The sequence below is a fragment of the Corvus hawaiiensis genome, chromosome 4 (genome assembly GCF_020740725.1).
Source record: "Corvus hawaiiensis isolate bCorHaw1 chromosome 4, bCorHaw1.pri.cur, whole genome shotgun sequence".
In the NCBI taxonomy this organism is placed as follows: Eukaryota; Metazoa; Chordata; class Aves; order Passeriformes; family Corvidae; genus Corvus; species Corvus hawaiiensis.
The window spans coordinates 43287446-43311803 of NC_063216.1; the positions used below are offsets into that span (position 1 = coordinate 43287446).

Consider the following 24358-nt stretch of genomic DNA (forward strand, 5'->3'; position numbering starts at 1 on the left):
GAACAGACCAAGGGAACTCAGCCAGAGGATGCAGGACATAAGGATAGCAAGGGTTTAATAAGGACTGGATTTCCTTTTTCATTAAGATTATGCAAGCAAGATGAAGTATGGCAGTAAATGCCTTCTGGAAAACACAAGAAATTCCAGACCTGTTGGAATAGTCAATAAAGTATTGCAGCTCCATGGCAGTTATCACTGTTATCCATTCATCTTTCCTGTTGTAAAAGAGTCTACAAGACAATTGAAGAAAACCTGATAAAATTAAAAATGGCAGGGGGAAGAAATATTTAAGCAAGCTAAAGAACCTAGAGAAGAAGGGAAAGCCAAGAAATGGATTTCAGACAAAAAACCATGGATCTCCATTTTGTGCAGAACTTGGTGCTGTTGGTTTAAGTAATAATGGTGTGAACACGCTTGACAGCTCCTCTCAAGAGTCTCAGGTTCAGCCATAGCAAGGCTGTGAATGCCACATAAGATGGACGCTGAAAAATGTTCAGCTCTGCTAAAAAAGAAGCACCTTCAGACCCGTAGTATCAAGACTTTAGGGGTTTATAAGCCTTAATGGTGAAAGCTTATGTGCCTGTAGCCTATAAAGATCCAACAACTTAGAGAGGAAGCTGTAGATAGATTCAATATTTTCAAATGTATACATATTGCCCAAGTTGCATTTCCAAACAAATGTCCTTTTTCTGAAATGGACTACCAGTCTTCTGTTTCTACATTTATCCAAAAAAGAACGTGACAAAAAAATACTTTAGTAAGCTGAAAATAAGCTGAATTTGAAATTTTAATCCATGGGCTTCTTGAGCAAACTTCCAAGGTTAATATTTCAGAACTATGCGAGAAAAAACTTAGCTACCCAACTTTCCCAATTCTTTAAAAATAAAGAGGATTTTGGTCTATTACTCTATTTTCCTGACACAAAGAGCTGTGGTAACATACACCATACTTTTTTTTATTTGTATTTCAAAGGTATGAATTACTGCTGACAAAACACCAACCAGAATTCTGGAATATTGTACTGCTTGGCCATCATGACAAAAAATAAGGTTTGTAGTTCTCGTTTTTGCAACTTGTACTTCATCCTTGTCTTCTGAAAAACAGTTAGTTGTTTGGAAATGTTTCTCTTTTCATACATGATCACTTTAATTTTTTCGAGTTTACAAGTGTCAGTCAATATGTTCAAACAGCAAATGCACTTTATAACAATAACAGTATTTCCAGGAAGACAAATATCAGTAACTCTAACTTTTGCTTCCTCTTCCTACAATCTCTGTAATAAACGTGTGAAGCATGACAGTATTGATTCCTACTCTAGTCTGCAAAAGAATGAAGCATGTTTAACTCATTATGAGTTTCATCTCATTTTCTCATCATTTAAATATGTCAGTACAATCATTTTTATATCAAAAGCCAAAGATATCCAAAGCCTTATGAACAGTTTATGCCTCCCTTCTTTTTAATTTAAGGAAAAACTTGACAGATTAATACTTTTTCAGGCACAGCAATATCAGCAATATTACTGCAGTTAATTCTAATTTATGCAGCACATTTCTGATTTCCCAGTTTAACTGCCATCCTTTGTTCAATCCACTCTTCTTGCTTGTATTCTGCTAAGATGCCAAGATTTCACATCATGGGCATGTTATTTGCTTAACAGTGAACATTATATTCATTCCACAGAAATTTCAAGCAAATATACTATATTCCAAATGACTTCTAAAGCAAAGTTATTCCGAATTTGTTAGACTGATTATGTGAAGAACAAATGACTGATAATTTGAAGATAAAATTCAGTGTATAAATGTTGTCATCTATGACACTTTGCTATGCTAAAATCACAAAGGCCTGCCAGATTTCATTGCATTCATAATTAGAACCCTTACATTGTAATTCAGGTTGTGTTCTTCATAAAGATTAATAGAATGAGTTTTAATATAGCCAAAGCCAGGTAAACCCACAAGCCTACCTATGCAAGACAGTTGTCAGTTCAGATAAAGACTTGTTTTCCTTTTCATAATGCAATTATAAACCAAAATTGACACCTGAAAGAAAAATTTAAAATACTACAAAGAATCCAAATTTCACAAGAAGCATAAGTAACTCAAGACTAACCTGTATACAAGAATTTTTTTTTAATTAGCTTTAACTCATAATTATAGCATCTTCATTTTATGGCACACGAAAGTTAATGGAATAAGTATATTCAAGAAAGCACACAGAAATGGGGAAAAAAATTCAGAAGTCAGTTTTTAAGAGTTTAAGCAAAACATCCAAGCCCCAAAAAATCTCTGTCAGGCAACAGCGATCTATAATAAATATTCTGCCATGTAATTAAATGTGTGAACACGCAAGGTTAGCAAACATAAACATGCCTCCAATAGACAAAATCTCTATAGGAACCTTAAACATAGTGTCATACCTGATTTCCTTGTACTGAGGTCTCATCTCTCTTATTTTTCTTATAAATACAATATAGCTGGACTACAGCACTTCATATAAACTAACTAGGTACAACGTGATATAACAGAAGAACTCCAGAATAATGTCCCAGCTTGGAATTCCCAGTTCCCTCAGAGAGCTCCAGTATTTGCACACTGGTTGGAAAAGTATGTCCAACTGTGTACGGCTAGAAACGATACCAAAACCTAGATTCTCAATTCATGCAACCCATTTAATTTAGCATTTACTCTAGATACCCAAACAATACCAGGAAGATAAAAAGAATATATTTAGGGAGAGGAGAACAGAATACTGTAAGAAAAAAATACGCTCAGTTTTATAGAATGCTTTAGCCAAACAGTTCTTTCCAATTTATCTTGTGGATAAAATTCAATATTCTCAATGTTTTAAAAACAGTCCATGTTAAATCATAACTGCTTTAATCCAAAATATTTCTGAGCAGAGAGACAATAGCTAATTTAATGCTGGGTTATGATAGACATGACATTATTTCTTCTGCAATAGATTGCAGATTACACTTTTGGAATGCTGTCAAATTATTTCACACCTAGTGATTTTGCTTCATTCAACATCTGATACTTGCATGCATCATTTGGTATTTTTCAGCAGTCCCTGTCTATAACAGAAGCAGGAGTCTAACAGCAGAGCAACTTCTCTGTGGAGTCTCCACATAACAAAACAGAACTGACTTACCATGTTCCATCCTGGGTAGAGGTAGTCTGTCCCAACAAATTCAAAATAGTGAGCAAAACCTTCTTTCAACCACACATCCTCCCACCAAACTGGAGTCACAAGGTCACCAAACCACTGCAACACCAAAAAGTTCAAATGAACAACTTTAACAACCTTTAGGAAACCATGCTTGCACATATTTCATTTAGACAAACACATTCTCTACACATATTAATAAAAACAGTAGTACTTACCACCCACTGAAACTCACTAACTGTATTTTTCTTGTTCTAATTAATTCAGTGTTACAGGATGCACAAGTTAATGAAGTAAAAAATTAGAAAAGAACAAGCAGGGGAAAAAAAGCATTGAGGACAGTATTCAGTGTCAACTTCAGTTCTCTGAAATAGATGCTCACCTAGGTTTAAGAGACTAACAGAGACACTGGACAGAAAAAGGCTTCTAACTCAAGTAATCTGATCCATTACATGGAAACTTCATTATATAGTGTGAATATTGAAAAGCATACATGTGAAAATGGGAACGCATTCTCCACCCCAGACCTAAATTTTAGCGTTTCTTTCTCCTCACTGTCTGCCCAATAAGCTTTACAATACTGCTGATGCTCCTCTCCTTGGCAGGTTTCCTAGGGAAACCAGCTTTAAACAATGCCATCTCTCTGTGGGTAGGACTCAGATGCCTAAAAGCAGGTAGTTAATGCCAGTTAGAGAACACACTAGGGTATGTGAGATACTCACGAAGGCCTAGGAAATTTCATACACAACTTATAGGACATCTGCAGCCTTCCCAAACAGCAACCAGAAGCAGAGGTTTCTGAAACGGCACAGCCCACCTGTGTATATACAAGGCAACCCTACTTGAGCTGCCTGTCTCTCCCATTTCCTCCAGGTGGTTCTTCAACATCCCCACTGACTTCAATGTAATTTAGCAAGGAGGACAGAAATCACAAGGATAACTAAACTCCATAAATTCCATAAGTACATAATGATCATCAACTGAAAAGAGGAGAAGGGTCTGAGCTGAGCTGAAGGCAAGAACACGACAATTACATACTCTGCTCACTAAGACCTCAACAGACAAATCTCACAGTACAGGACATGAAGGTGTCAGAGGGATTTTACACAGAGCAAGGATGATCACTGGAAGATGGATGAGGACAAGAATTCACAGGGAATCAGATGTCATATATTTGTCTGCTGATGGATGACCCTGTTCAAATGATTATTTAAATGATTTACATGATTGTAATGTGCAACCCAAGTAATGTTACACAAGTGGTAAAAACAGAAACATAGTATTATGAAAACATATTTCACACTCTCTGTAGCCTCTCTTCTGCCAAACAAATATCAAAACTTCAAGTAAAATTATCTGCCAGTTTTCTCTTCATATTTATAGAACTTAAATTCATAATCAACAGAGATAATTTTGAGCTTTCACGTGTAAGCAAGCTCTAAAAATACACAGAGAGGGAGCAGCAATTAAGTATTCTAGAGGGAGAGACTCGGAGCAAAGGAAGTGATGCTGAACTGTAAGGAGAGTGAGGAATGAATGAAAGTGGAGTTGGCCCATAAGCAGTTTGATTTCATGACAGCTGGCTTGTCTGAAGGCTTTGTCTGGGACCTGAATGAAAGATGTCACTTCTGTGCATGCCTTTGTGGAGTGCAAATGACACCACAGAAGGATCAATGCTGCAACGAGGATCCGTACTGAAGTGAACACCAGAGCTTCAAGCAACAGGCTAGCAGGCAAACACCAGACTAGCAGGAAGATTATTACCACATGGCCATATAAGGTTCAGCAAATAGAATTTCAATGAAGAAAAACGTGGCAATGAATGTCACTGACAATCAACTTAAGAATCCAGAGAGAAAAGCTGAGGCTGATAGAAGTCATATTCATACACCATGTGAAGCTAAACTTAATGCACACTCAGTATTCATCATGTAATTGAAGGCTATCAATAAATTAACTCTCTACAGGGCCACTAAACATAGATCCTGATCTTAAGAACATTTAACTGAAAAGACAAAGAAATACTGGAAATACATTCACACAGCTAATGCATTTTCAGAATTTGAAACATTGAAATGAATATAACTTTCATACACCAAGAAGTACGGAAGTTAAATTCATACTAGAGTAGGTTGCTTAAATGACTTCTAATGACTAAATACAACAGCATAGAGTTCATTTCCTGAATTGCAAGAGTACTACTGAACAAATATAAAACCAGTAGTAGAATAGTCATTTTGAACTATGACTAGTCAGAGAGATTTAAAAAAAATAATGGTTGTGAAGTTCATAATACCTTGTCCAGTCATTTGAATTAATGACATCAATTTATGATGTCACAAAAGAGAATTTCTTCTACTCCTTTGTGAGTTTTCTGGGTTCATTTATTAATGATACAACTAAAATGATTTGTTTAATTATCCACCTAAAGGAAGAAACGTTTTAAAGTCATTAAAACAGCATGTGATATCAGTACGAAAATGTAGGGAATTTGCTTAACTACTTTTGAACAGTATCAGAGAGGGTTATGGATGTCAGAGACAGGAGCAATACCCAGAGGCTGCAAGTAAGAAAGCCAGAATTTCCAGCAGAAAGGTGCTATTATCTTCCCAGGTGTTACATGTCTGAAAGGAAAACTGTAAGTAAAGCATTTAATTTCTTTAAGTGATTATTTATTTATTTGTGTATATGACTATGAGCTCTATCTGCCTGGAGTGACGACCATCACTTCATTTTGAAATGCATTGATCACATAAATTTCTCATCTCCCTCAGGTATTATGTTCAACCTGACATGTAGAAGGTATTTAATTTACAGATACACTGAAAGGACACTCTTTCCTATATGTTTTCTTTACAGAATATTTTTAAAAAATGTTGATTCCAAAGTTTTTAATTTTCTTTCTGCTTTCATGCCTCCGTAAGTCAATCTGTCACACCAAGTTTTGTGCTCAGGTGGAAAAACTATCACAAAAAATCATGATGCATAAATTCAAATGACTCTTTCTTCAAAGGCTGTAGGTGGAACTGATCTACGATATGCATATAAAACTGATTACTACCTTAACAGAATTATTTTAATAAATTATGGTAATTACGTCAAGCTATCCAATTAAGCTGGTAGAAATACATATGTTTTGACCAGCTCATGGTTTGGAGCTTGGAGGACAGGCATTTATGCCAAAACACTCATACAATCTTTTTTTTTTTTTTTTTTAATTAAATAAATAAAATATTCTGAGAAAACACTCAAGCTGAAATATCAAAGGAATAGCACCCTACAAAATTACTGAACCAAAACTACCTAAGTAATTTTCACGTATCTCTCCTAAGACATGTATCTAAAATACCAGGTCAAGCATGACAAAGTCAGCTGTGAAGGAACTGGACATAAAATTCTTTCTTACACAATTTTTACCTGTATTTTAGCAACCACAGAATTTGTCCTTTTGCAATGCTGCCTCTCATTTTCTGTCTGTCCTGAGCACTGTGCTCAAGCATTAATACACAGCAGGTTTGGTAATTACAATTTTTAAACAGTCAAATCTAAAGGCAACAATCTGGATTTTTAATATTCATCTGATTTCTCTAACCTTGTAAACAACATTAGCAAAGCAATCGCTGTGTTACTCTAAGTAACAGGGGTCTCATGCAGATCAGTTTACTACATGCCCAGATACGTTCCATAAATCTTGAAGTCATGGGTTTAAAGTCAGGGAAATCAGACAATGACACAATTCTTAAAAAAAAATTAAAATAAATTTAAAAACCCCATATTTTAAAAGAGTTCCATTTCCCCTTCCCTGAAATTTAAAAAAAAAAAATCAATAAATAAAAAGTAAAACTTGAGATGTGGACTCTAGCTTTGCTTGCACCAGAGAGATTTTGATTAATTTCTGTCACTCTATGTGGAAAAATGAGTGAAGGGGAAGAATATTCATGTGTCACCACAGGCTAACAGCAGAGGCAAGAGATCCTGGACCCAACCTGGTCTCGGTTCAGTACATTTTCAGCTAAGATAGTATTGTTTAGAGTTCCTTGAGGGGCTTCTGAGTATGGTAAGATAGAAGTAGCAAAAAGAGCTAAATAAAGGCAATGTGATGGAGGTGCTAGACAGTGTTTTTTAGGTTATATTTTTTGAGTGTTTCTCCCTTTAAACATTACTTGCAGGTGAACAATCCATATTCCGTGTGACTCTATTCTGTATCCAAAAAGTAGAAATAACAGTTCTTTAACTTGACTATTTTCTATCTTGTCTAGTTATCCAGTGAAGCAGCTGAGCAAAGACCTGATCTGCATGGCACTGAAACAGAAACAGCAGCAAGAGGAACAGATGAAGTTACTTTTAATTAAGCCAACAGCACTGGAAGTAATATCTACATGGACATCAAGTAAACCTCCTCATCTGCAATTTTAAGGTCATTTAAATCTACCTTATGATCATATTTCTACCCTAAAATAAATTCAGCTATAGTTTTTGCCCTCTTCATGATCCTCTAAAATTCCCAGAACAATGTGAAAAGGCTTTAGTTTCTATAAGATCAAATAAACAAACTTGGCCAGTTACTGATGTGATAATTGTCCACATCTGAGATATAAGTTGCTCTGGAAGTACAGGAAATTATCAAAGCAGTGCAAAGAATAACTGGAAGTAATGGAAGGATGTCGCTGTTGTCCGTAGGGATGGCGAGAAATCACGATATGAATTCAGGATAAAATGGGATTATTTAATTAATTACAGACTCATTTACATAGCATTATTTGCAAAAGTGGTATAACATTATTGGGTGCTTGACCATATGCCTCCCAGAGTGATTGGCTGAATGCTACGACACCTATTTCAAAATATTTTCTTCAGTGTGGAAAACAAGACTGTGCATAACAAGTTTGCACCTGTGGGATAAAGCCTTGGTTTACAAAACCCTCTACACTGTTGACAGCTAGCTTGCATGAGAAAGGAGACTTTCCAAGCAGCTGTAAAAAATAGGAAAATTTCTCTGCCAGCCTTTTCAGCATCTACAGAAGGACTTCAGAAAAACCACGACTTAAGCTGAACACTTCGAAAAACTTACTTACTATCAGATTTAATCAAAAGGTTTTAAGGGAAGCCATATAACCCTGTAATCGGGAGCACTGAACCCGGCACTACAAACACACCACATGGAAAAATCTAATACTCACAGGAGCTGGGACTGGATGACCTAATGTATCTTTTCCACACATGATTCCTAAGGCACTGTAATTTTTCTAGCAGAACCATGTACTACTCTATTGTACTGCACAGTGAAGAGCTTATAGCAAAATCAGATGATAGTATCAAGATAAAATTACCAGTAGCTTTAAATAAAAATTTCATGTTTTAGTTGAGGACTTCATATTCATCGGCCAATTTAATGTGAAACACGAATATGAACCAAACATTATTTTCATGTTCATCTGCCAGAACGCCATTACAATGGCTCCCTTTTACATGGTACTTTTTATTTGCAGAAAGTGTTAAGAATTTGAATTGCCTTTAAAGAATACTGTGTAAAGTCACAGATGTAAGCCATGGTGATTACACAGTAGGATTTCATTCATTTTAACCTGAAGGCTATGATTATGCCTCTTATGAGTGTAAGAAAGCATTTCCTGCCCCTGTAGCAAATGTCTTCAATAGCATTTGCATTGAATTCAATATTCCTAACACTTGTAACGTGTTTAGTTTGAGATAAGAAGATGGGAAAAACGTAAAATAAATTGTAATACGGGTTTATTATTTTAAGTTTTCTTATTGACACAATAGTTTCTGCACACATAAAGACACGCTTATCCACCATTAGTGAACAAAAAGGGTCAATACCAAATTGCAAAAAGATGTGGAAAGAAAAAGAAAACGGATGTGTATATGTGACAGAAGAAAAAGACTACCACCAAACTGACTTCAGCCAAAATTTTTTTTTTACATGAACATGAAACTTAGCACAAATCTGCTATCAACATATTTATTCTACATATCAGCAACAAATACCCTGACACACAAACACAGAATATAACGCTAGATAAGACAGGGAACCTGTTCATTGCTACCCATTTTCTCTTCTATCTCTATTTTGAGTCTTCACAGTTTCTGTATTGTAGGGATGTGTCTTACAGACCTCCATGTTATATGGATTCCAGTTACAATAGAAATCACAACCATCCATATGTACAATACAAATTCATTTTCAGTTCTGAAAAGGAGTGCACGGTTTCTGAGATTAAGATCAAATACATGAACACCTTTAATACCTGATGACATAGCTCATGTACAATGACCATGGTGACATCCAGTAGGTATAAAATAGAAGAAATGCTTGGATCTAGCAGTATCCTTTGCTCCACGAAAACACTCAGTCCCCAGTTTTCCATAGCAGCATATGGATGCTTAGGCACAGCTAACAGATCTAGAAATAGAAATAATGTATGTTAACTCCTTGTGGGAACTACTATGCTGAAGAACTATTGTAAGAAGGACCATAAATCATCACTAAAAGCATTTTAAACTATGTACATGGGAAAAAAAAAACAAAACAAAACCTTAATTTCAGCTTTTTAGTAGTATTTCTTAGGAAACATTAATAAAATACTCATTTTTATCTTACACCATTATCTGCTCACAAATGATTACCATGTTATTGATGTAATACAATACTTAATATTTCTAGTGAAGCTTTCTATACAGAATCCAGCTTATTTACAACACCTTGTTCATTTACTTCTAGGTTTGATACTGCTTCTCATGTTTACTATACCACATCAGCACAGTAACACACACTTTTACCACAAGTATTTTTTATCTTTTCATTAAAGCACCTCCTTTATGAACATCTTACACATCAAACTGTATGTAATGACTGACATTAAGGGGTGCACTGAAGAAATACTGTTTCATAACATCAAGAAAAATGGTAAACTGTTCAGAATGCCCAGTTCTTAATAAACAAGGCACCTTCCAGTGTGCACTGTTGCTAGCACACATCCTCGGGGAGCAAGACTGCTGAGAGCCACCTCTCAGCCCTGCCAGCTGGAACAATGGAACCATACACAACTTCCGGAGCATTACTTCAGTTTTCAGTAAGAAAACATTAGGAACAAGATGGGACAGTCCTTCATCAAGGAAAAAAAAAAAAAGCACCAAGGAATCTCTTTCAGTGGCAAGAGGTTGAACAAGACAATACCACAATACATGTCTTAGAAAAATCTTACTGCAGAAGATTGAAAAGAACTAAATTGACTATCAGTCTGGAAAGAAATCTAAAATTACAGTAAATTTCCACACAGAATGAACCAATGCACAATGCTGCTTCACAGCAAAAAACATCTGAAAAGAGCCCAAAACCAACTTGTCTATCAGAAGCCCAGTGCAACCCATGTACAAATCAGACAGAATTTTGGAAGCTACAATGTTACATCAGCATGGTGCTCCCTCCAGTCAAACTAATTAGCCTGACTTCTCAATTAATTAGCTGGGCTGCCACACTCCTCTCTCATTTGCCTCTACTACTTCTGTTTCCAAACCAAGTTCATTAGCAGTTATCACAAGTCTATCTAGATGGTCCTTCACTGGGAGACTTCCTAACATGAAAAAGAGAAATTCTGACCTAATTATTCTAAGTAATACTCTAAATTGTATTACAGCACTGTAATAACCTCTCCTAGGTTTGTCTGTTTTGGGTTGCCAATGCATGTGTTGGAATTGGCTTGGAGAACAGACTGCAGGAGCTCTACTTCAAGATTCATAGGAAGTTGCCACTGAAATACTGGGAAATGAGCATGTGGTTATATTGTGGCATTCCTAAAAAGGGCCTGCTTTAAGAAGCATAAAAATACCAGCCTCATAGTGGAAGCTAGGTAAGTCTAAGAGCTACTTCCAAATACATGCAAAAAATATCCAAATCACAGAGACACACTTCAAATGCTAAAGAATAAATATTTTATAGAAAAGCAGACATTAGAACATGAGCCTAATTAAACAAAATGAAGTGAAAATCCAAAATGTGGTGTTCAAGATTAGACATGTGAGTAAATTCAAAACTATGTGCTTTCCTTTTCTTCTTCAGTTGAAGCTTGAACTGTACAATTTTTTTAGAATAACTGCAATTTCTTACAAATGACATGCAAAATGAAAAACTGCCTGCCTGCTATACAAAGAAGGAATAGGGATGGAAAAAAAAAAGACAAAAACATTACTGGGTTGAATCACTGAAGTTAACGGCAAATCTTCATTAACATTAAACAGGGATCTCTCCCATTCTCAACTCTGTAAAGAAAGCTGCAACTTGTCCTACACCAATTAAACTTTCCTCCAAAAGGTGTCTTCAGAAGATGCATACTGTTCTTATTTACCCCAATTAAGCTTTCAGCATTTTCCTTCAAACACAGAACAGAACTAGCACAAAGTAAAAACCAGGTTCGTACTTTTCACTGATCCTTTCGTCTCTTTATTCTCCTTTGGGCTCAGTTGTAGTTTTCGGTCTTTCTTTCCAGTCAAAATGGATAGATGTTGTAAGTGTCATCCAGTAATAAACTGGAATAACTCTTGTGGAACCGGGAAACAAGGGTGAGGTCTCACACCTCACACATCTACAGGCTAATTATAGACTGTCTTTCACTATTTGTGTCGTTGGTATTGCTTTGCTGGTTTAGACTGATACTTTATAGCACTGAGAACACCAATAAAACCTTCCAATCTGATGGACAAATAACTGCCATGCAGGTAGGCAACCACAGAGGGATATTTTAAATCACTTTCTTCCAACACAGCCCCATTGCTCTGCATGCCTGAAAGTCCTTTCATGCATCAGGTACTGCTGAAAGGGCTTTTCTGAAGAGAGAAAACAAAACATATTAGATAACCCTGTCAGTTTCCAGAATGCTAATCCTTGCAGGTGACATGAGCATACCAATAATGTTGAGTCAGTAGGACCACACTACTGTTTCTAGTACATGGTCTGATACACTTTAATGCCAAAGGAGAGGCTTTCTTAACCTCCACTGACTGACAGAATGGTCTCTGAAAATACTCATCATCACAAGATACTTTTGCTTCTTATTGTCCACATCTAAATTCTGAATATCCAAGTCTCTTTGGTGGCTTCAAAAATTTCTACTACCTTTAAATAAAATTCCAAACACATCTAGTTTTGTAGCAAAAGACATAATAATCTATATCTTTCTCTGGGGAGTAATAAACGTTTGATTTCAGAGGAACAATGTGTGACGTTCAAGTCTCAACATGAGAACTTGTATTGCCCTGTTTATCATGCCATTAGAGCCCTGAGCAAGGTATCCTGTGATCCTGGAGGTGACATCTGTTAAGGTTTTAGTGTCATTTTTAAGGAGTAAGCTACAAAAGGGGGAATGATGATGCACATTTTGATGGAAACATCATTCACACACATTACTGCACGGAAGTGTTCTGCACTAACTGCAAAATGGGAACTACTGAATATATAACAGCTTGTGTACATGCTGCATCCAGTCACTCTCCACACTATTTAATTAAATTCTTTGTAAAGCACTTGTGAATGTTTGATTATGTGGATATTGCTGGGGAAATAGAAATGTGTGTTACTGCTTGCAGAGAATAATATCCTCATGCATCATAAAACTGTTACTTGAGATTTCCTGATACAGCAATGCAGAGCCGGGTGTAGTGCTGGAATAATGGAGGGTTTCCACCTCCTGGCCTTCACAGAGACTAAATTCATGACCAACAAGTAAAAATTATATGGCTAAAATAAAATCACAAGAAAAAAATGTGTTGAAGCTTCACACTAACATGTTATACTAGTACAATTATTTGAATACAAGAATAGCATTTGGGTTTTTTAAAAATGCGTATCTGTGTGAATTTCATGAAAAAAAATTAAGTTACAGAAATTGTACATAGCTCAACAGCTTGATTTCTTTCCAAACACTTAATTAAGGCATCATAACTATGTGAGCTTACATCAAAATATAATCCTCTGACATTACTAGCAAGTTATCATCACAGTGCAAAATAGAAATTAGCAATTTCACACCTAAATTGGTCCCAAAGCAAATACACATTTGATGGGGGTTTTTAGCTATGAACTTAGTATCTGTGCAATATGCACAAATGATACTGTTTTTCAATCTTTGCCAATCATGGTATCTTCTAGGTTCTGTTAAAAACCATTATATTCCCCAAAGCATACAACTGGGAACATCGCTCTTACTTTAAATGAGAGTGAGGTTAGAACAGGATAGGATTAAATGCAAAATGATCCAGCTCTCACGCAGAGTACCATGAATTTGTGGGGCCTTTTCCCCTCCTTTATCACCCTACTCTTTTGCAAACATCAAAGCACCTTCTTCATCACTGTGATTCCATTACATTTAACCACCCCCACTTGAAGTTGGACAAGGATATTGGTAAAACAGGCACACATCCTTACTATACATATTTATATGAGTGTGCCTATAAACACAAAGAGACATCCACATCCACATTTACTAACATTCTGTACTGCAATCTTATTTGGTTTAGCTGCTGGTTGTAATGTAACCAAGGGCTAGATACCCCAGAACATATGACAGTATTAAATTTTCTCATATTCAAAGTGGAAGTTAAAAAGCACCTACTAAGGGGGGAAAAAAAATAACTAGATATATGAATTATTTCTGCAAATTTTCTGTTAGCATACATGAGAAGTCTCCCAAATAAATACCTGAGACCCTTGAAACACTGCAAGTTGTAAATGAGAACACAGAGTGAGAAACAAGAATTTTCTGTCAAGCATCTTTACATATATATTTTCCTTAATAAACACAGGAGGCATGCGGGAATAAACTGTTCACTCCATGAACTCCATGTTTTTCCCTTATAATCCCTACTTTTGGTACAAAAATGACACTAGAAAAGTAATTTGAATTTATCTATGTGCCTCTCATAATATTATTTTCAGTCATTTCTTCAGAGGCTTTCTTCAGGATATTGGTGCAGGTATCTTGCTCCCAGGATTTCCACATTTCCACTTTTTTGACAACAAATTCGACGAATTAAGAGGAAGCATGGACTAGTGTCAGTTTATTTAAGTCATGCCATAAGTATGTTTTTTGCCCTTTCCTAGTACTGCATAATGCAATCAATAGCTTTAATAAATCTCTCTAAAGGCCCTGTGCAATTTCCTAAATGAATGCTACTGTACCAATAGAAAAAAAAAAAAAAAAAAAAAAAAAACTATTTACCAGAAGGGTTTATATTTCTGCCACTCAGATTCCTTAATCAAAGTAATTTGTTTTACTAAGTAAAAGATGCTTTTCTACAGCATAATACCATTTCATGATTTATGCAGATTTTAAGGAACAAGCCAAATACAAAAAGTGACAGCTCTCATTAAAAAACATGAAGTCAAACAGTAGTTATTGTAAGAAATATCCAAATTTCTACTGATAAAGAACATATAATAATGGTACTTATAAGAAATATCTAAATTAGCTACTGAATTTTTTTTTTCTGCACTGTTTGATTAGTATATGTCAGAGAAGTTTGTTCTGGAAAACTAATTTCTCTATATACTTTCATCCCCTTAAAAAGATATAGGGGGGAAGGAGAAGGAAGGCAGGGGCGTGACACAACAGGATGACACACCAAAAAACCCAAACATCCCAGGATTGGTAAAAGCTCTCTCAAGCTAATATTTTCCTTGATACACTTTGAGACCCCCGATTTTCAGAAAGTACTCAGTGCACGATTCCTGAAAACTAAATCAATTCTGTATTTCACTTTTGGCAGTTAGGACCTAAATACCCTAAATTACCGGTCTTTAAACTTAACAGTATTCTTCTGTTTTAGCACATGTAAAGTATTCAAACACACAGACGCCGCAAATAACCTGGATGACACCCCCACAGGAAATCTTTGATTAACGTTTCTGTTCAGCTTATTCTGGCACCCATCAGTTTTTACCTCTAGGACTACACCCCCACTACCCTTCTGTAAGCTTGACACTGAACAACCCACGTGGACGTTGGCCTGCAGAGTTAATGCAAAGGTCTAAAATTGTTTGCCATTATTTCGGTCAAATCGAATGGCTTGTTGCAGACCCTGAGGAGAAATCACTTCCACACAGCAGTTTATTGCTGGGTTTTTTATTGCTTCTTATTGCTGTACAAAGTATTACTTAACATTAACTGACATAAACAATGGATGGATTCTCAGAGTGTTTGATACATATAGCAGATGTTTAATGCAATGTGAATATTAAAGGGTCCAAGAGGGAAGAAAAGGTGGGAGAGAAAGCTGGGGAGGGTAAGGAGAGAGAATATGCAGAAACACAGAAAGAAAAACTTAGCTATGTTTTCAAGCAACTGAGCCTTGACACTGGCTGATAGCTAGTTTATAGTTTAAGAAAATAAAATAGAAATCTGTTGATTTTATTTGACATGCATATTATTAAATTGCTTTCAATTTTGATACCCCCAGTCCATAGATCATTGCTTTGTTATTTCAAAGTATATCAAATTATTCAATGTTAAAATGAAAAATGAATGCAGTCGCCCATTGAGGATGAATTGTGCATCATCTTGGTTGTATTGATCTGCACAAGAACAATGCCCTACTTTTAAAATAATACCTGGACAGATCATTATTATCTATTGCTGCACAGTATTAAACAAGGAAAAAAAAATCTTTCACGAAGTTTCTTTATAAACTTTTTTTTCTCAGTTTCAGCCTTATGGGGGAATTCAAACAGGGAGTTGTACGGATCAAACCGGGACACAGACTGAAATGAGCTCAGGTTTCTTTTACTCCAGGTAACAGGGGTAGTACTGTATATGTATCCCCTACAGTATATAAACAATAGATGAACAGAGAAAATACATTCCAACTCTCAACACAGAAATATCTGGAGAGAGGAAAAAACAAGAAATATTTTTGCTGCCTTCATAAATACTGTTTCTAACATAAATACTAAGAGCACTGACATGATGGAAAATTGCCAACAGCCATTTTCCTACCACCAGAGTTAATAGAGCATGAGGATTCTATGGTTGAAAACAACACGACACTGATTACTGAGCACTATCAATATGAATGCTGCTGCAAAGAAAATGATCAAGTGCCACTGCCATATTCCTTCTCTTTGCTGCAAAATCAAGGTGCAGGTACACAGAAACTCCAGAACTCCATTCTACTCAAGACTAGTAATGAGATAATTTTTTTTTTCATCTGGCACACATTAAACTGATTTGCTTCACAGTAATAAAGAGAGGAATGTCTGCATAAGCACAACACTCTATATACCAAGATTTATGCCTTTATATTTGCATTTAAGTGAGATCACATTCACAGGTGATGGGCACAGTTTAACCCGGAAAGTAGAAATAGGAATTTTGGGAAGACGGGCAGTTATTTAGCACTAGCAGTATCTTATATTTCACCTGGAGATAAAATTACGATGTACCTAATCATATTCACTACATCTGAAGGCAATGTTTTTGTGAGGACTGTATCTATTTATCCTCTCTTCCAGAGTAAGATGAAGAAATGCAAATAGACTGTCCTGGATAGCTCCTGAGATACTGTTTTTAGATCTTGCTGTGCATCCTAAGTCCCAGAACAGAGTTTATCTTACATTCTTTTGCAAATCCTCTCAATAGAGTAGATCAGGATAAAACTTTACTATCTTAACACTAAAAACAGTAATCTATTCATCACTTTATTAAATTATTTTTTTTAAATAATTATTTATATCACAATAAAAACCCATCATCTTGAATTCTAAAGAAATACTAGTAACAGAAGACTCACTTTGTCCTCATGCAAGTTCAAACTCTTTCCTTCCCACTCTTACCTAAGGATGCAACCATGTAAACTAAGTCTTGTCACAGAATCCATGTTCACAAGCGGCTCAAATTACACCCTGATGGATCAAAATACAGAACTCCAAGGTGAACTTCTTGATGCATTTAGATATCCTAGAGATATTTAACTAAGTGAATTTACTACTTCATTCTGTTACCTATCAGCATGGGCACAGCCTGCCAACCATGTGCTGTGTAGCTACTCATGACAGGTGAAAAATCACAGTTAAAAAGCAGGTATGCAAGATTGCGACAGAAAAAAATCATGCTTCTGCACAGTTACCCTGTATTTCCCACAGTAAAATGCAGCACCAAGATCCAAACCACCAAGAAGCTTCACTTTCCTGGCACAGGAGGGCTGAGTGATGGGCTCCACTCAGTACACACCCTGTTATGCAGAGGCAGGCAGCAAGTATGTGTCTCCAAATCAAGAGGCTCTTTTTTTAAGCATCTGGGCCCAGACTTACTCCTCAACACCACATGGTTATCTGGGGAAGGGGGGGAATGGGGGAAGTAATTAAAAGAAATAAAAGAAATTAGCAAGATGGAAAAGCAGAATAGCTGAAACCTTCACCAGAGCTGAAAATCTCTTTGAGCATGGAAAACAATGGGAAGAGATGAAAATGGTGCTTCGTTCTGCACCTGGAAGCAACTGATACTAGTGACAAGAAAGACAGTAATTAGAAAGTAGCCTTATTTCTGACAGTTGTGGTTCCAGACATACTTCAAGTGTTTAATAGTTTCAATTAACTCAGAGAGTAGAACCCAAACATGAAAATCTGTCACAAAAATTGAATACTGCAAACTGCAAAAATAAAAAACCCTAGAAAGAAATATTTGTTATCTGAAGTTACAAAACAAGAGCAACACACTAAAGAGAGGCTGGTGACCGAGACCAAATTAATTATACTACTAAAGTTTGGCAAGGAGTTAACCAGAGCTGACAACAAAAGAGGCTGGGACAGTCCTGGGACAAGTATTTCAGGACCAGACTCCTGACTGCCTCAGAAAAAAAGGAAAAGCAGAGATTGGCAAACAACACAAGCCATCTAGTCCAGAACAAAGTTTACAGAGATCAGTCAGATCTCTGACACAGGGAGTAAGATTGATAATCCAATATCTCACCAGAAAATAAACGCAAGATAGAAAATCATCCAGAGATCAGAGAACATGTGGAGCTGCACATACAGTGACAGTCTGTTCAAGCAACAGTCCTTGTCAGAGTGGGGGAAAAATACTGAAAGGGTGATGGATTACATCTCTCCATTCCACCAGTGGAGTGACTATACTGACAAGGGGGATGATGACAGCAATACCTACCCCTATTAGTATTTCCTTTGTACTTTTATGATACACAAATGCCCCAGGGTATGGTATTGCTATACTTTTGTATAAAGTATGCCTTGTTAGTTCCCTTAAATCACATTTAAGCCAAATTTAGGTAGAAAATCAGTCATACATTTTATCAATAACTTTCATACCTGACAATGCTGCTGAATGCTTGCTAAAGTTACCACCAGACAAAATCTATGTTTAATGTAGTTACACTGATCCATACCTACATCCATATTGAGCTGGCACTGACAAGGAGGTAATCACAGCTTAGATCCTTGTGCACATCTTATGTTTCACATTTCTCCAGTCATTGAAAAATTATTCACAAGTTCCGGTCTGAGAATTCATCTGCAAGAGATGAACTTCTCACTGAGTACTTTCAGGTGCACTTCTCCATTCCCTCTGAGATCTTCATATCCCTTCATCAGTGAAATCACAACAGGCTTTGAAATGTTCCTGAGATCTAAACAGACTTACATCTTTCATCCTGACTCCTTCTGTCTCCTCCATTTTTGAGACACAGTCTGTCCATTTTTCTTAATAGTGCTTGTTCACTTCCTTAGATATGCAAATATCTGTTTATTAGACTAAAAAACATCTTCCCTGCTAAACTGGCTGGTAAGCAGCTTCTTACTTCAGTGGGGGATAAAAACATTTTCCTCTCACTTTAGTAATTCATTTGCATTTTTTCAGTGTGTAATGTGACCTCCACCAGAGCTTACATTCTGTATCAATCTTTACTTCCATTATCCAAAGATCTAAATAAATACAATGTATGCAGCTCACTGCTGACTGCTGAGAGCAATAATCCCAACATACCAGTAATGAACCACTTTGGGATAACAATGGGCTTGCAGCAGCTGAACCCCACTGCAGCCTCACTGTTCTCAAAGTTAGAGCAGAGTTAAGACAACTGCAGGACATAACAAATAAGACAACATAAAGTAGCTACATCTTCCCTTGCTTTTGCACAAGAAAGAACCTGCATAAAATTGGAACTTTTTTTTACTGCCTACAAAAGGAAGTATTTTGAGAGGCCACTGATACCAAGTTTTCCTGTGTTAGATGAATATGCAAAATTCAGGCAGATGCCATTTGAAAAGGTTAGGCATTAATCTTATGACGGCACAGACAATGTATCAAGTTTTACAGAGTAACATTTCATATGGGAAAATAAAGGAAGAGAGAGCAGCAAGAGGCATTCAACAACTTTGGAAAGATTAGGAAAATGCCAAGCTAAAACTAAACACACAAAAAAGGAAGCGCAAAGGACATGCATTGGAAGTATTGTAGTGGAAGTACAGAGAGCTGTTAGTGCATTGAGTACAGACAGAGCACAAGAGGAGCATTATCATCATGTCTAGTCTATGAAAGAAATACTGAGATTCCTTGGAATAATGGATTATTGTGACCCAATTTGTGCCAGATGTAGGGGAGTTTTAATCAGCAACTACTGTAACCACTACTGAGAAATCCTGTTTACAGACATCATAGAAGTGCATGAAAAGGCAACAAGAAGTGAGATAAAGAGATCTCCCTGTAATCCCACAGCCAATTCAGAAACAAGATGACAGAAAACATGAAGCTAAATTCTTGAAGTACCTTTAACATGTCATCAGGGCAGTCCTCTAATAGACTCACACAATGGTTGGGACTGGAAGGGACCTCTAGAGGCTATCTTGTCCAACTCCCCTGCTCAAGGAGGGCCATCAAGAGCCATTTGACTAAGACTATATCCAAATGGCTTTTAAATATCTCTAACGACTGAGACACCACGATCTCTGTGCTCTCGGGGGTTTAGCAGATTACCTTTCCAAATTTAGTAGTTTGTCATTCTTTAAGACTTCATCACACAGTTTGAATATTACCTCAAATTTAAATTAGCAAAATAGAACACAGATCAATCAGGCCTCCACAAATCCACAACTTACAGTCTGAGTTCAAAAGAGAGTATTTTATGCTAAAGTCTGATTAAAAATATGTTTTAAATAACAGCATTTTGTATAGTTTTACTAATGTATTTCCTGTAAAATATTTTTCTGTTAGTGTGCATGTTTTACTTAGAATACTACTCTAGAGTAAACAGAGAACTCTTGTCATGGCCAAATGAAATAACTGGTTTTGGTACTCAACAGCCAGAAGAATTACAGACAAAGAAGTATTTCTGCTTTTTCTCCATACATTTTGCATTTCACAAATTGCAGGATGATGACCAAAGCTAAGGAGGAAGCTTGGAAAACCAGAAGAACACTATCTTAAGCTAATGAGAGATGAGATCACTTCTGAAAAAAATGAAGATACGATGCTGAAGGAACTGAAAGATCCTGTCTCAGGGTACCAAGAAACACAGTGGGAAAAGCTGAAAAATATCACCAGAAGGCTTGAGAGATACAGTTGAAGCAGATGAGAAACACAGACAAACTGGGAAACAAGACAAAGAAATGAAAAGTTTTCCTGAGACAGACAGTAAGTAAGGGGCAAGAAGCTGAGGAAATGTTGTCACAGGGACTATGAATAAAAACAGGATAAACATTTTGAGAGGATAAAGAGGGAGCAAGTGAACACACCTTGCTAGGACACATCTGCAATTTCTCAGGCTTATCCCAGTATGGTTTTGTGTATCTTCAATGCACAGAACAAGAAGAAACAGAAAAGCTGTGGAAAAGACCATCCACTGCTCAGGTATAAAGAAGTGAATGAGCTGAAGGTTCATGAGGTATTGAAATAACTCACTTCAGCAACTATTCAGTAATTAAAGAGAGATGTTAACACCCTAGATGCTCATGTACTCTGCCTTTTAGAACTTTGAGTAGCCAGAAGGGCTGCAGACAAGTTCTCAAGAGTTCTGGAAATTAATAAAGCCTTGGGAAAACTATAGCTTGAAAATCATTGAAGGGCAGGACTAACCTGATCTCCTTTGACAAGGTGACCTACCTAGTGGATGAGGGAAAGGCTGTGGATATTTTCTACGTGAACTTCAGTAAAGCCTTTGACTGCATTCCCCACAGCATTCAGCTGGACAAGCTGACTGCTCATGGCTTGGATGGATGCACTGTTCACTGGATAAAAAATGGCTGGATGATCAAGCTTGGGGAGTGGTGGTGAATGGAGATACACTCAGCCAATGGCCAGTCACCAGTGGTGTTTCACAGCATTAAGCATTTGGGCCAGTTCTGTTTAATATCTTCACTGACAACCTAGGCCATGGGATCAAGTGCACCCTCAGTAAGTTTGCAGATGACACCAATTTGGGTGGGAGTGTTGATCTGCAGGAGGGTAGGAAGGCTCTGCACAGGGATCTGGACAGGCTGGATCGATGGGCTGAGACCAATTGTATGAGGTTCAACAAGGACAAATGCCCTGTCGGACACATGGGTCACAATAAGCCCATGCAGTGCTACAGGCTGGGGACAGAGTGGCCAGAAACTGGACAGAAAAGGATCTGAGGGTGCTGGCTAACAGCAGCTGAACATGAGCCAGTGCCTGGGTGGCCAAGAAGGCCAATGGCATCTGGACCTGTATCAACAATAGTGTGGCCAGCAGGACCAGGACAGCAATTGTCCCCCTGTACTAAGCACTGGTGTGTCTGCACTTCAAGTCCTATGTTCCATTTTTGGGCCACTCACTACAAAAAAGACACTGAGGTGCTGGAGTGGGTCTAGAGAAGGGCAGAAGAGCTGGTGAAGGGGCTGGAGCACAAGATTGATGAGAGGCAGCTCAAGGAATTGTTTACGTTGAAGAAAATGAGGCTCAGGAGAAACCTCACTTCTCTCTACAACTACATGGAAGGAGTTTGTAGCCGGGGGGGGTTGGTCTCTTCTCCCAAGTAACATGCACCAGGACAAGAGGAAATGGCCTTGAGTTGCAACAGGGGAAGTTTAGATTGGGAGTTAGGAAATAATTCTTCTCTTAAAGTGTGGTCAGGCATTGGAACGGGCTGCCCAGAGAAATGATGGCATTATCGTCCATGGAAGTGTTCAAAGAATGTGTGGATGTGGCACTTGGGGACACAGTTTAGTGGTGAACATAGCAGTGCTTGGTTAAGGTTGGATTTGATGATATTAAAGGTCTTTTCCAACCTCAACAATTCTATGATTCTATGAAACAGCTTTACATGGTCAAGTTGTATTTGAGAGGAAACTACATACACAAAATGCAGTGACACAGAGAATTGAATGACCACGAGTATCAAAGATGCTGAAGGAAAAACAGCAGTTAAACTGAACAAGCAAAAGAAGCCATAAAAAGAAGTTTGAGTAAAGTGAACATAAAGCAGACAGAAATTCAGTACAATCAATTGCATCTGTCAGGTACAGAAGCTGAGAACCTTCCTGATCAGCCCTTGGCAACAAGAAAGATACCAAAACAGACGTAGCACGTTCTTCTCCTAAAATAGCACTATTTGTCCAAGTACAATCTTGTTTATGCCCCATGTTATACCGTGACATTACAAAGTCATGGAGATAGATGTCTGCTCTCAGTGCTACTAGCCCACTGAATACATGAACTTTTCCAATTATACAGAAATCAGAATGGTTTCCCTGAGTAGAATTCCATTCTCTGCATCACAGATTTAAACATTAAAGTTATATTAAAGTTATATTAAAGAGCCATAACAAAGTTAGGTTCACAAACCTCATCGAAACTTGATAACCGATGAATAATTTACATTAAGATAATACAGGTCTCATTTTAAAATGTTTCTATTATGATGACTTTTCTCTGTTAGAATCATAATTTTCCCATACCATCTTCCTTCATTATTATTTACAGAAAAAACAATTTCTGATCGTTCCTCTTAAAAGTAAAAATCCAATTAAAGATTTTGCTGCATCGGTAATGTTTGATGTAGACGATGACTGAGCATACAGGCTTTTCTTTTCAGAAAATGTATGAATAACTTGCACAGAACAAGTATTGTAATGTCTACTAGAAGAAAGAGAATAACCTGCTAGATCTTCAGTATAATGAAAGGCACAAAAGAATGCCTAGTATGGAATCAGAATCTAATAGTCCCTTAATGTAGTAAGTCTTTTTGTTTTGACTCCCGTAAACACAGAGTACACAGCTACTTCAATGTGCACCATGGAAGCATTCTTAAAAATCTTAATAACATTATGCCCAGGACCATTGCAGTTCTGTAGTGAACTTAGTAAGCCAGGACACCAAGTCATCAAATCATCTGCACTGAAAGTATGCAAGATTCACACTGAAGTCTTTGAACCAAGTTCTCCTTCACACTGAAGACGTGATCTTTTCCTCCTGAAAGGCTATAAAAACAGCCTGAATGAAACAGTGTTTACAAGTGACTCCTGGTCCCTTTTCAGTACTGGAACAATATAAATCAGATTGCTGGTTCAAATGTAAATCAGATTCAAAAGGACTAAGGACTTGCTTAAAGCAAATCATTAAGTATGTGAAAGATCAAAGTCTAGCACTCCACTGGCATCTGAGAATGCAAATGAGAGATGCAGACAAGGCTGAAGAAAAACAGAGAACTGAGGGATTCTTTCTTGGTGCAAGCACTAAAAATCTACTGGTTTAAATTAAACAATAACAATTGTATCAGTGGACGAATCCTTTCCTTATCTCATGACTTTACTTGATGGAAGTCACATTACAGGTATTTCTATAAGAAGCCAATTTGTTTTGCTTTTTCATGCTAATATTTTGATACTTCTCAAGATTTTTTACTTAAGCCAGTTTTGTTCTTTTTCTTTTAGTAAACATTGATTTATTTTTCCCCTATCTGCATTTCAAATAGAGCTAAAACAAGCAAGGGTGGGTTTGTTTAATACCTTCAAAGGTGCTGAACCTCCTCTGGCTAGCTGGAATAAAAATCCACAGCTGTAACTAGTTCTTTATGGATAGATCCCAATTTCTTCTTAAAAGCTTCAAAAACTGTTTAAAAGAAGTACAATGCACTCTTCTTCAAAGATGACAGGAATGGTACTGTACTTTGCATTACCGTATATGGTCTCAGTACATTCCTTGCTGTC

General features: G+C 36.9%; 1 protein-coding gene across 1 annotated transcript in view; it reads right to left on the bottom strand.

Annotated features, from left to right (window-relative positions):
• The window catches only part of TRHDE (thyrotropin releasing hormone degrading enzyme), a 209236-nt gene that overhangs the window by 120234 nt on the left and 64644 nt on the right, over nucleotides 1–24358 (bottom strand). Inside the window, exons 4-5 of the mRNA XM_048300199.1 lie at nucleotides 9441–9595; nucleotides 3157–3270 (exon numbers count right to left, since the gene is read on the bottom strand). Coding sequence (XP_048156156.1) covers nucleotides 3157–3270; nucleotides 9441–9595 — 269 coding nt within the window. The remainder of the gene's footprint in view (nucleotides 1–3156; nucleotides 3271–9440; nucleotides 9596–24358) is intronic.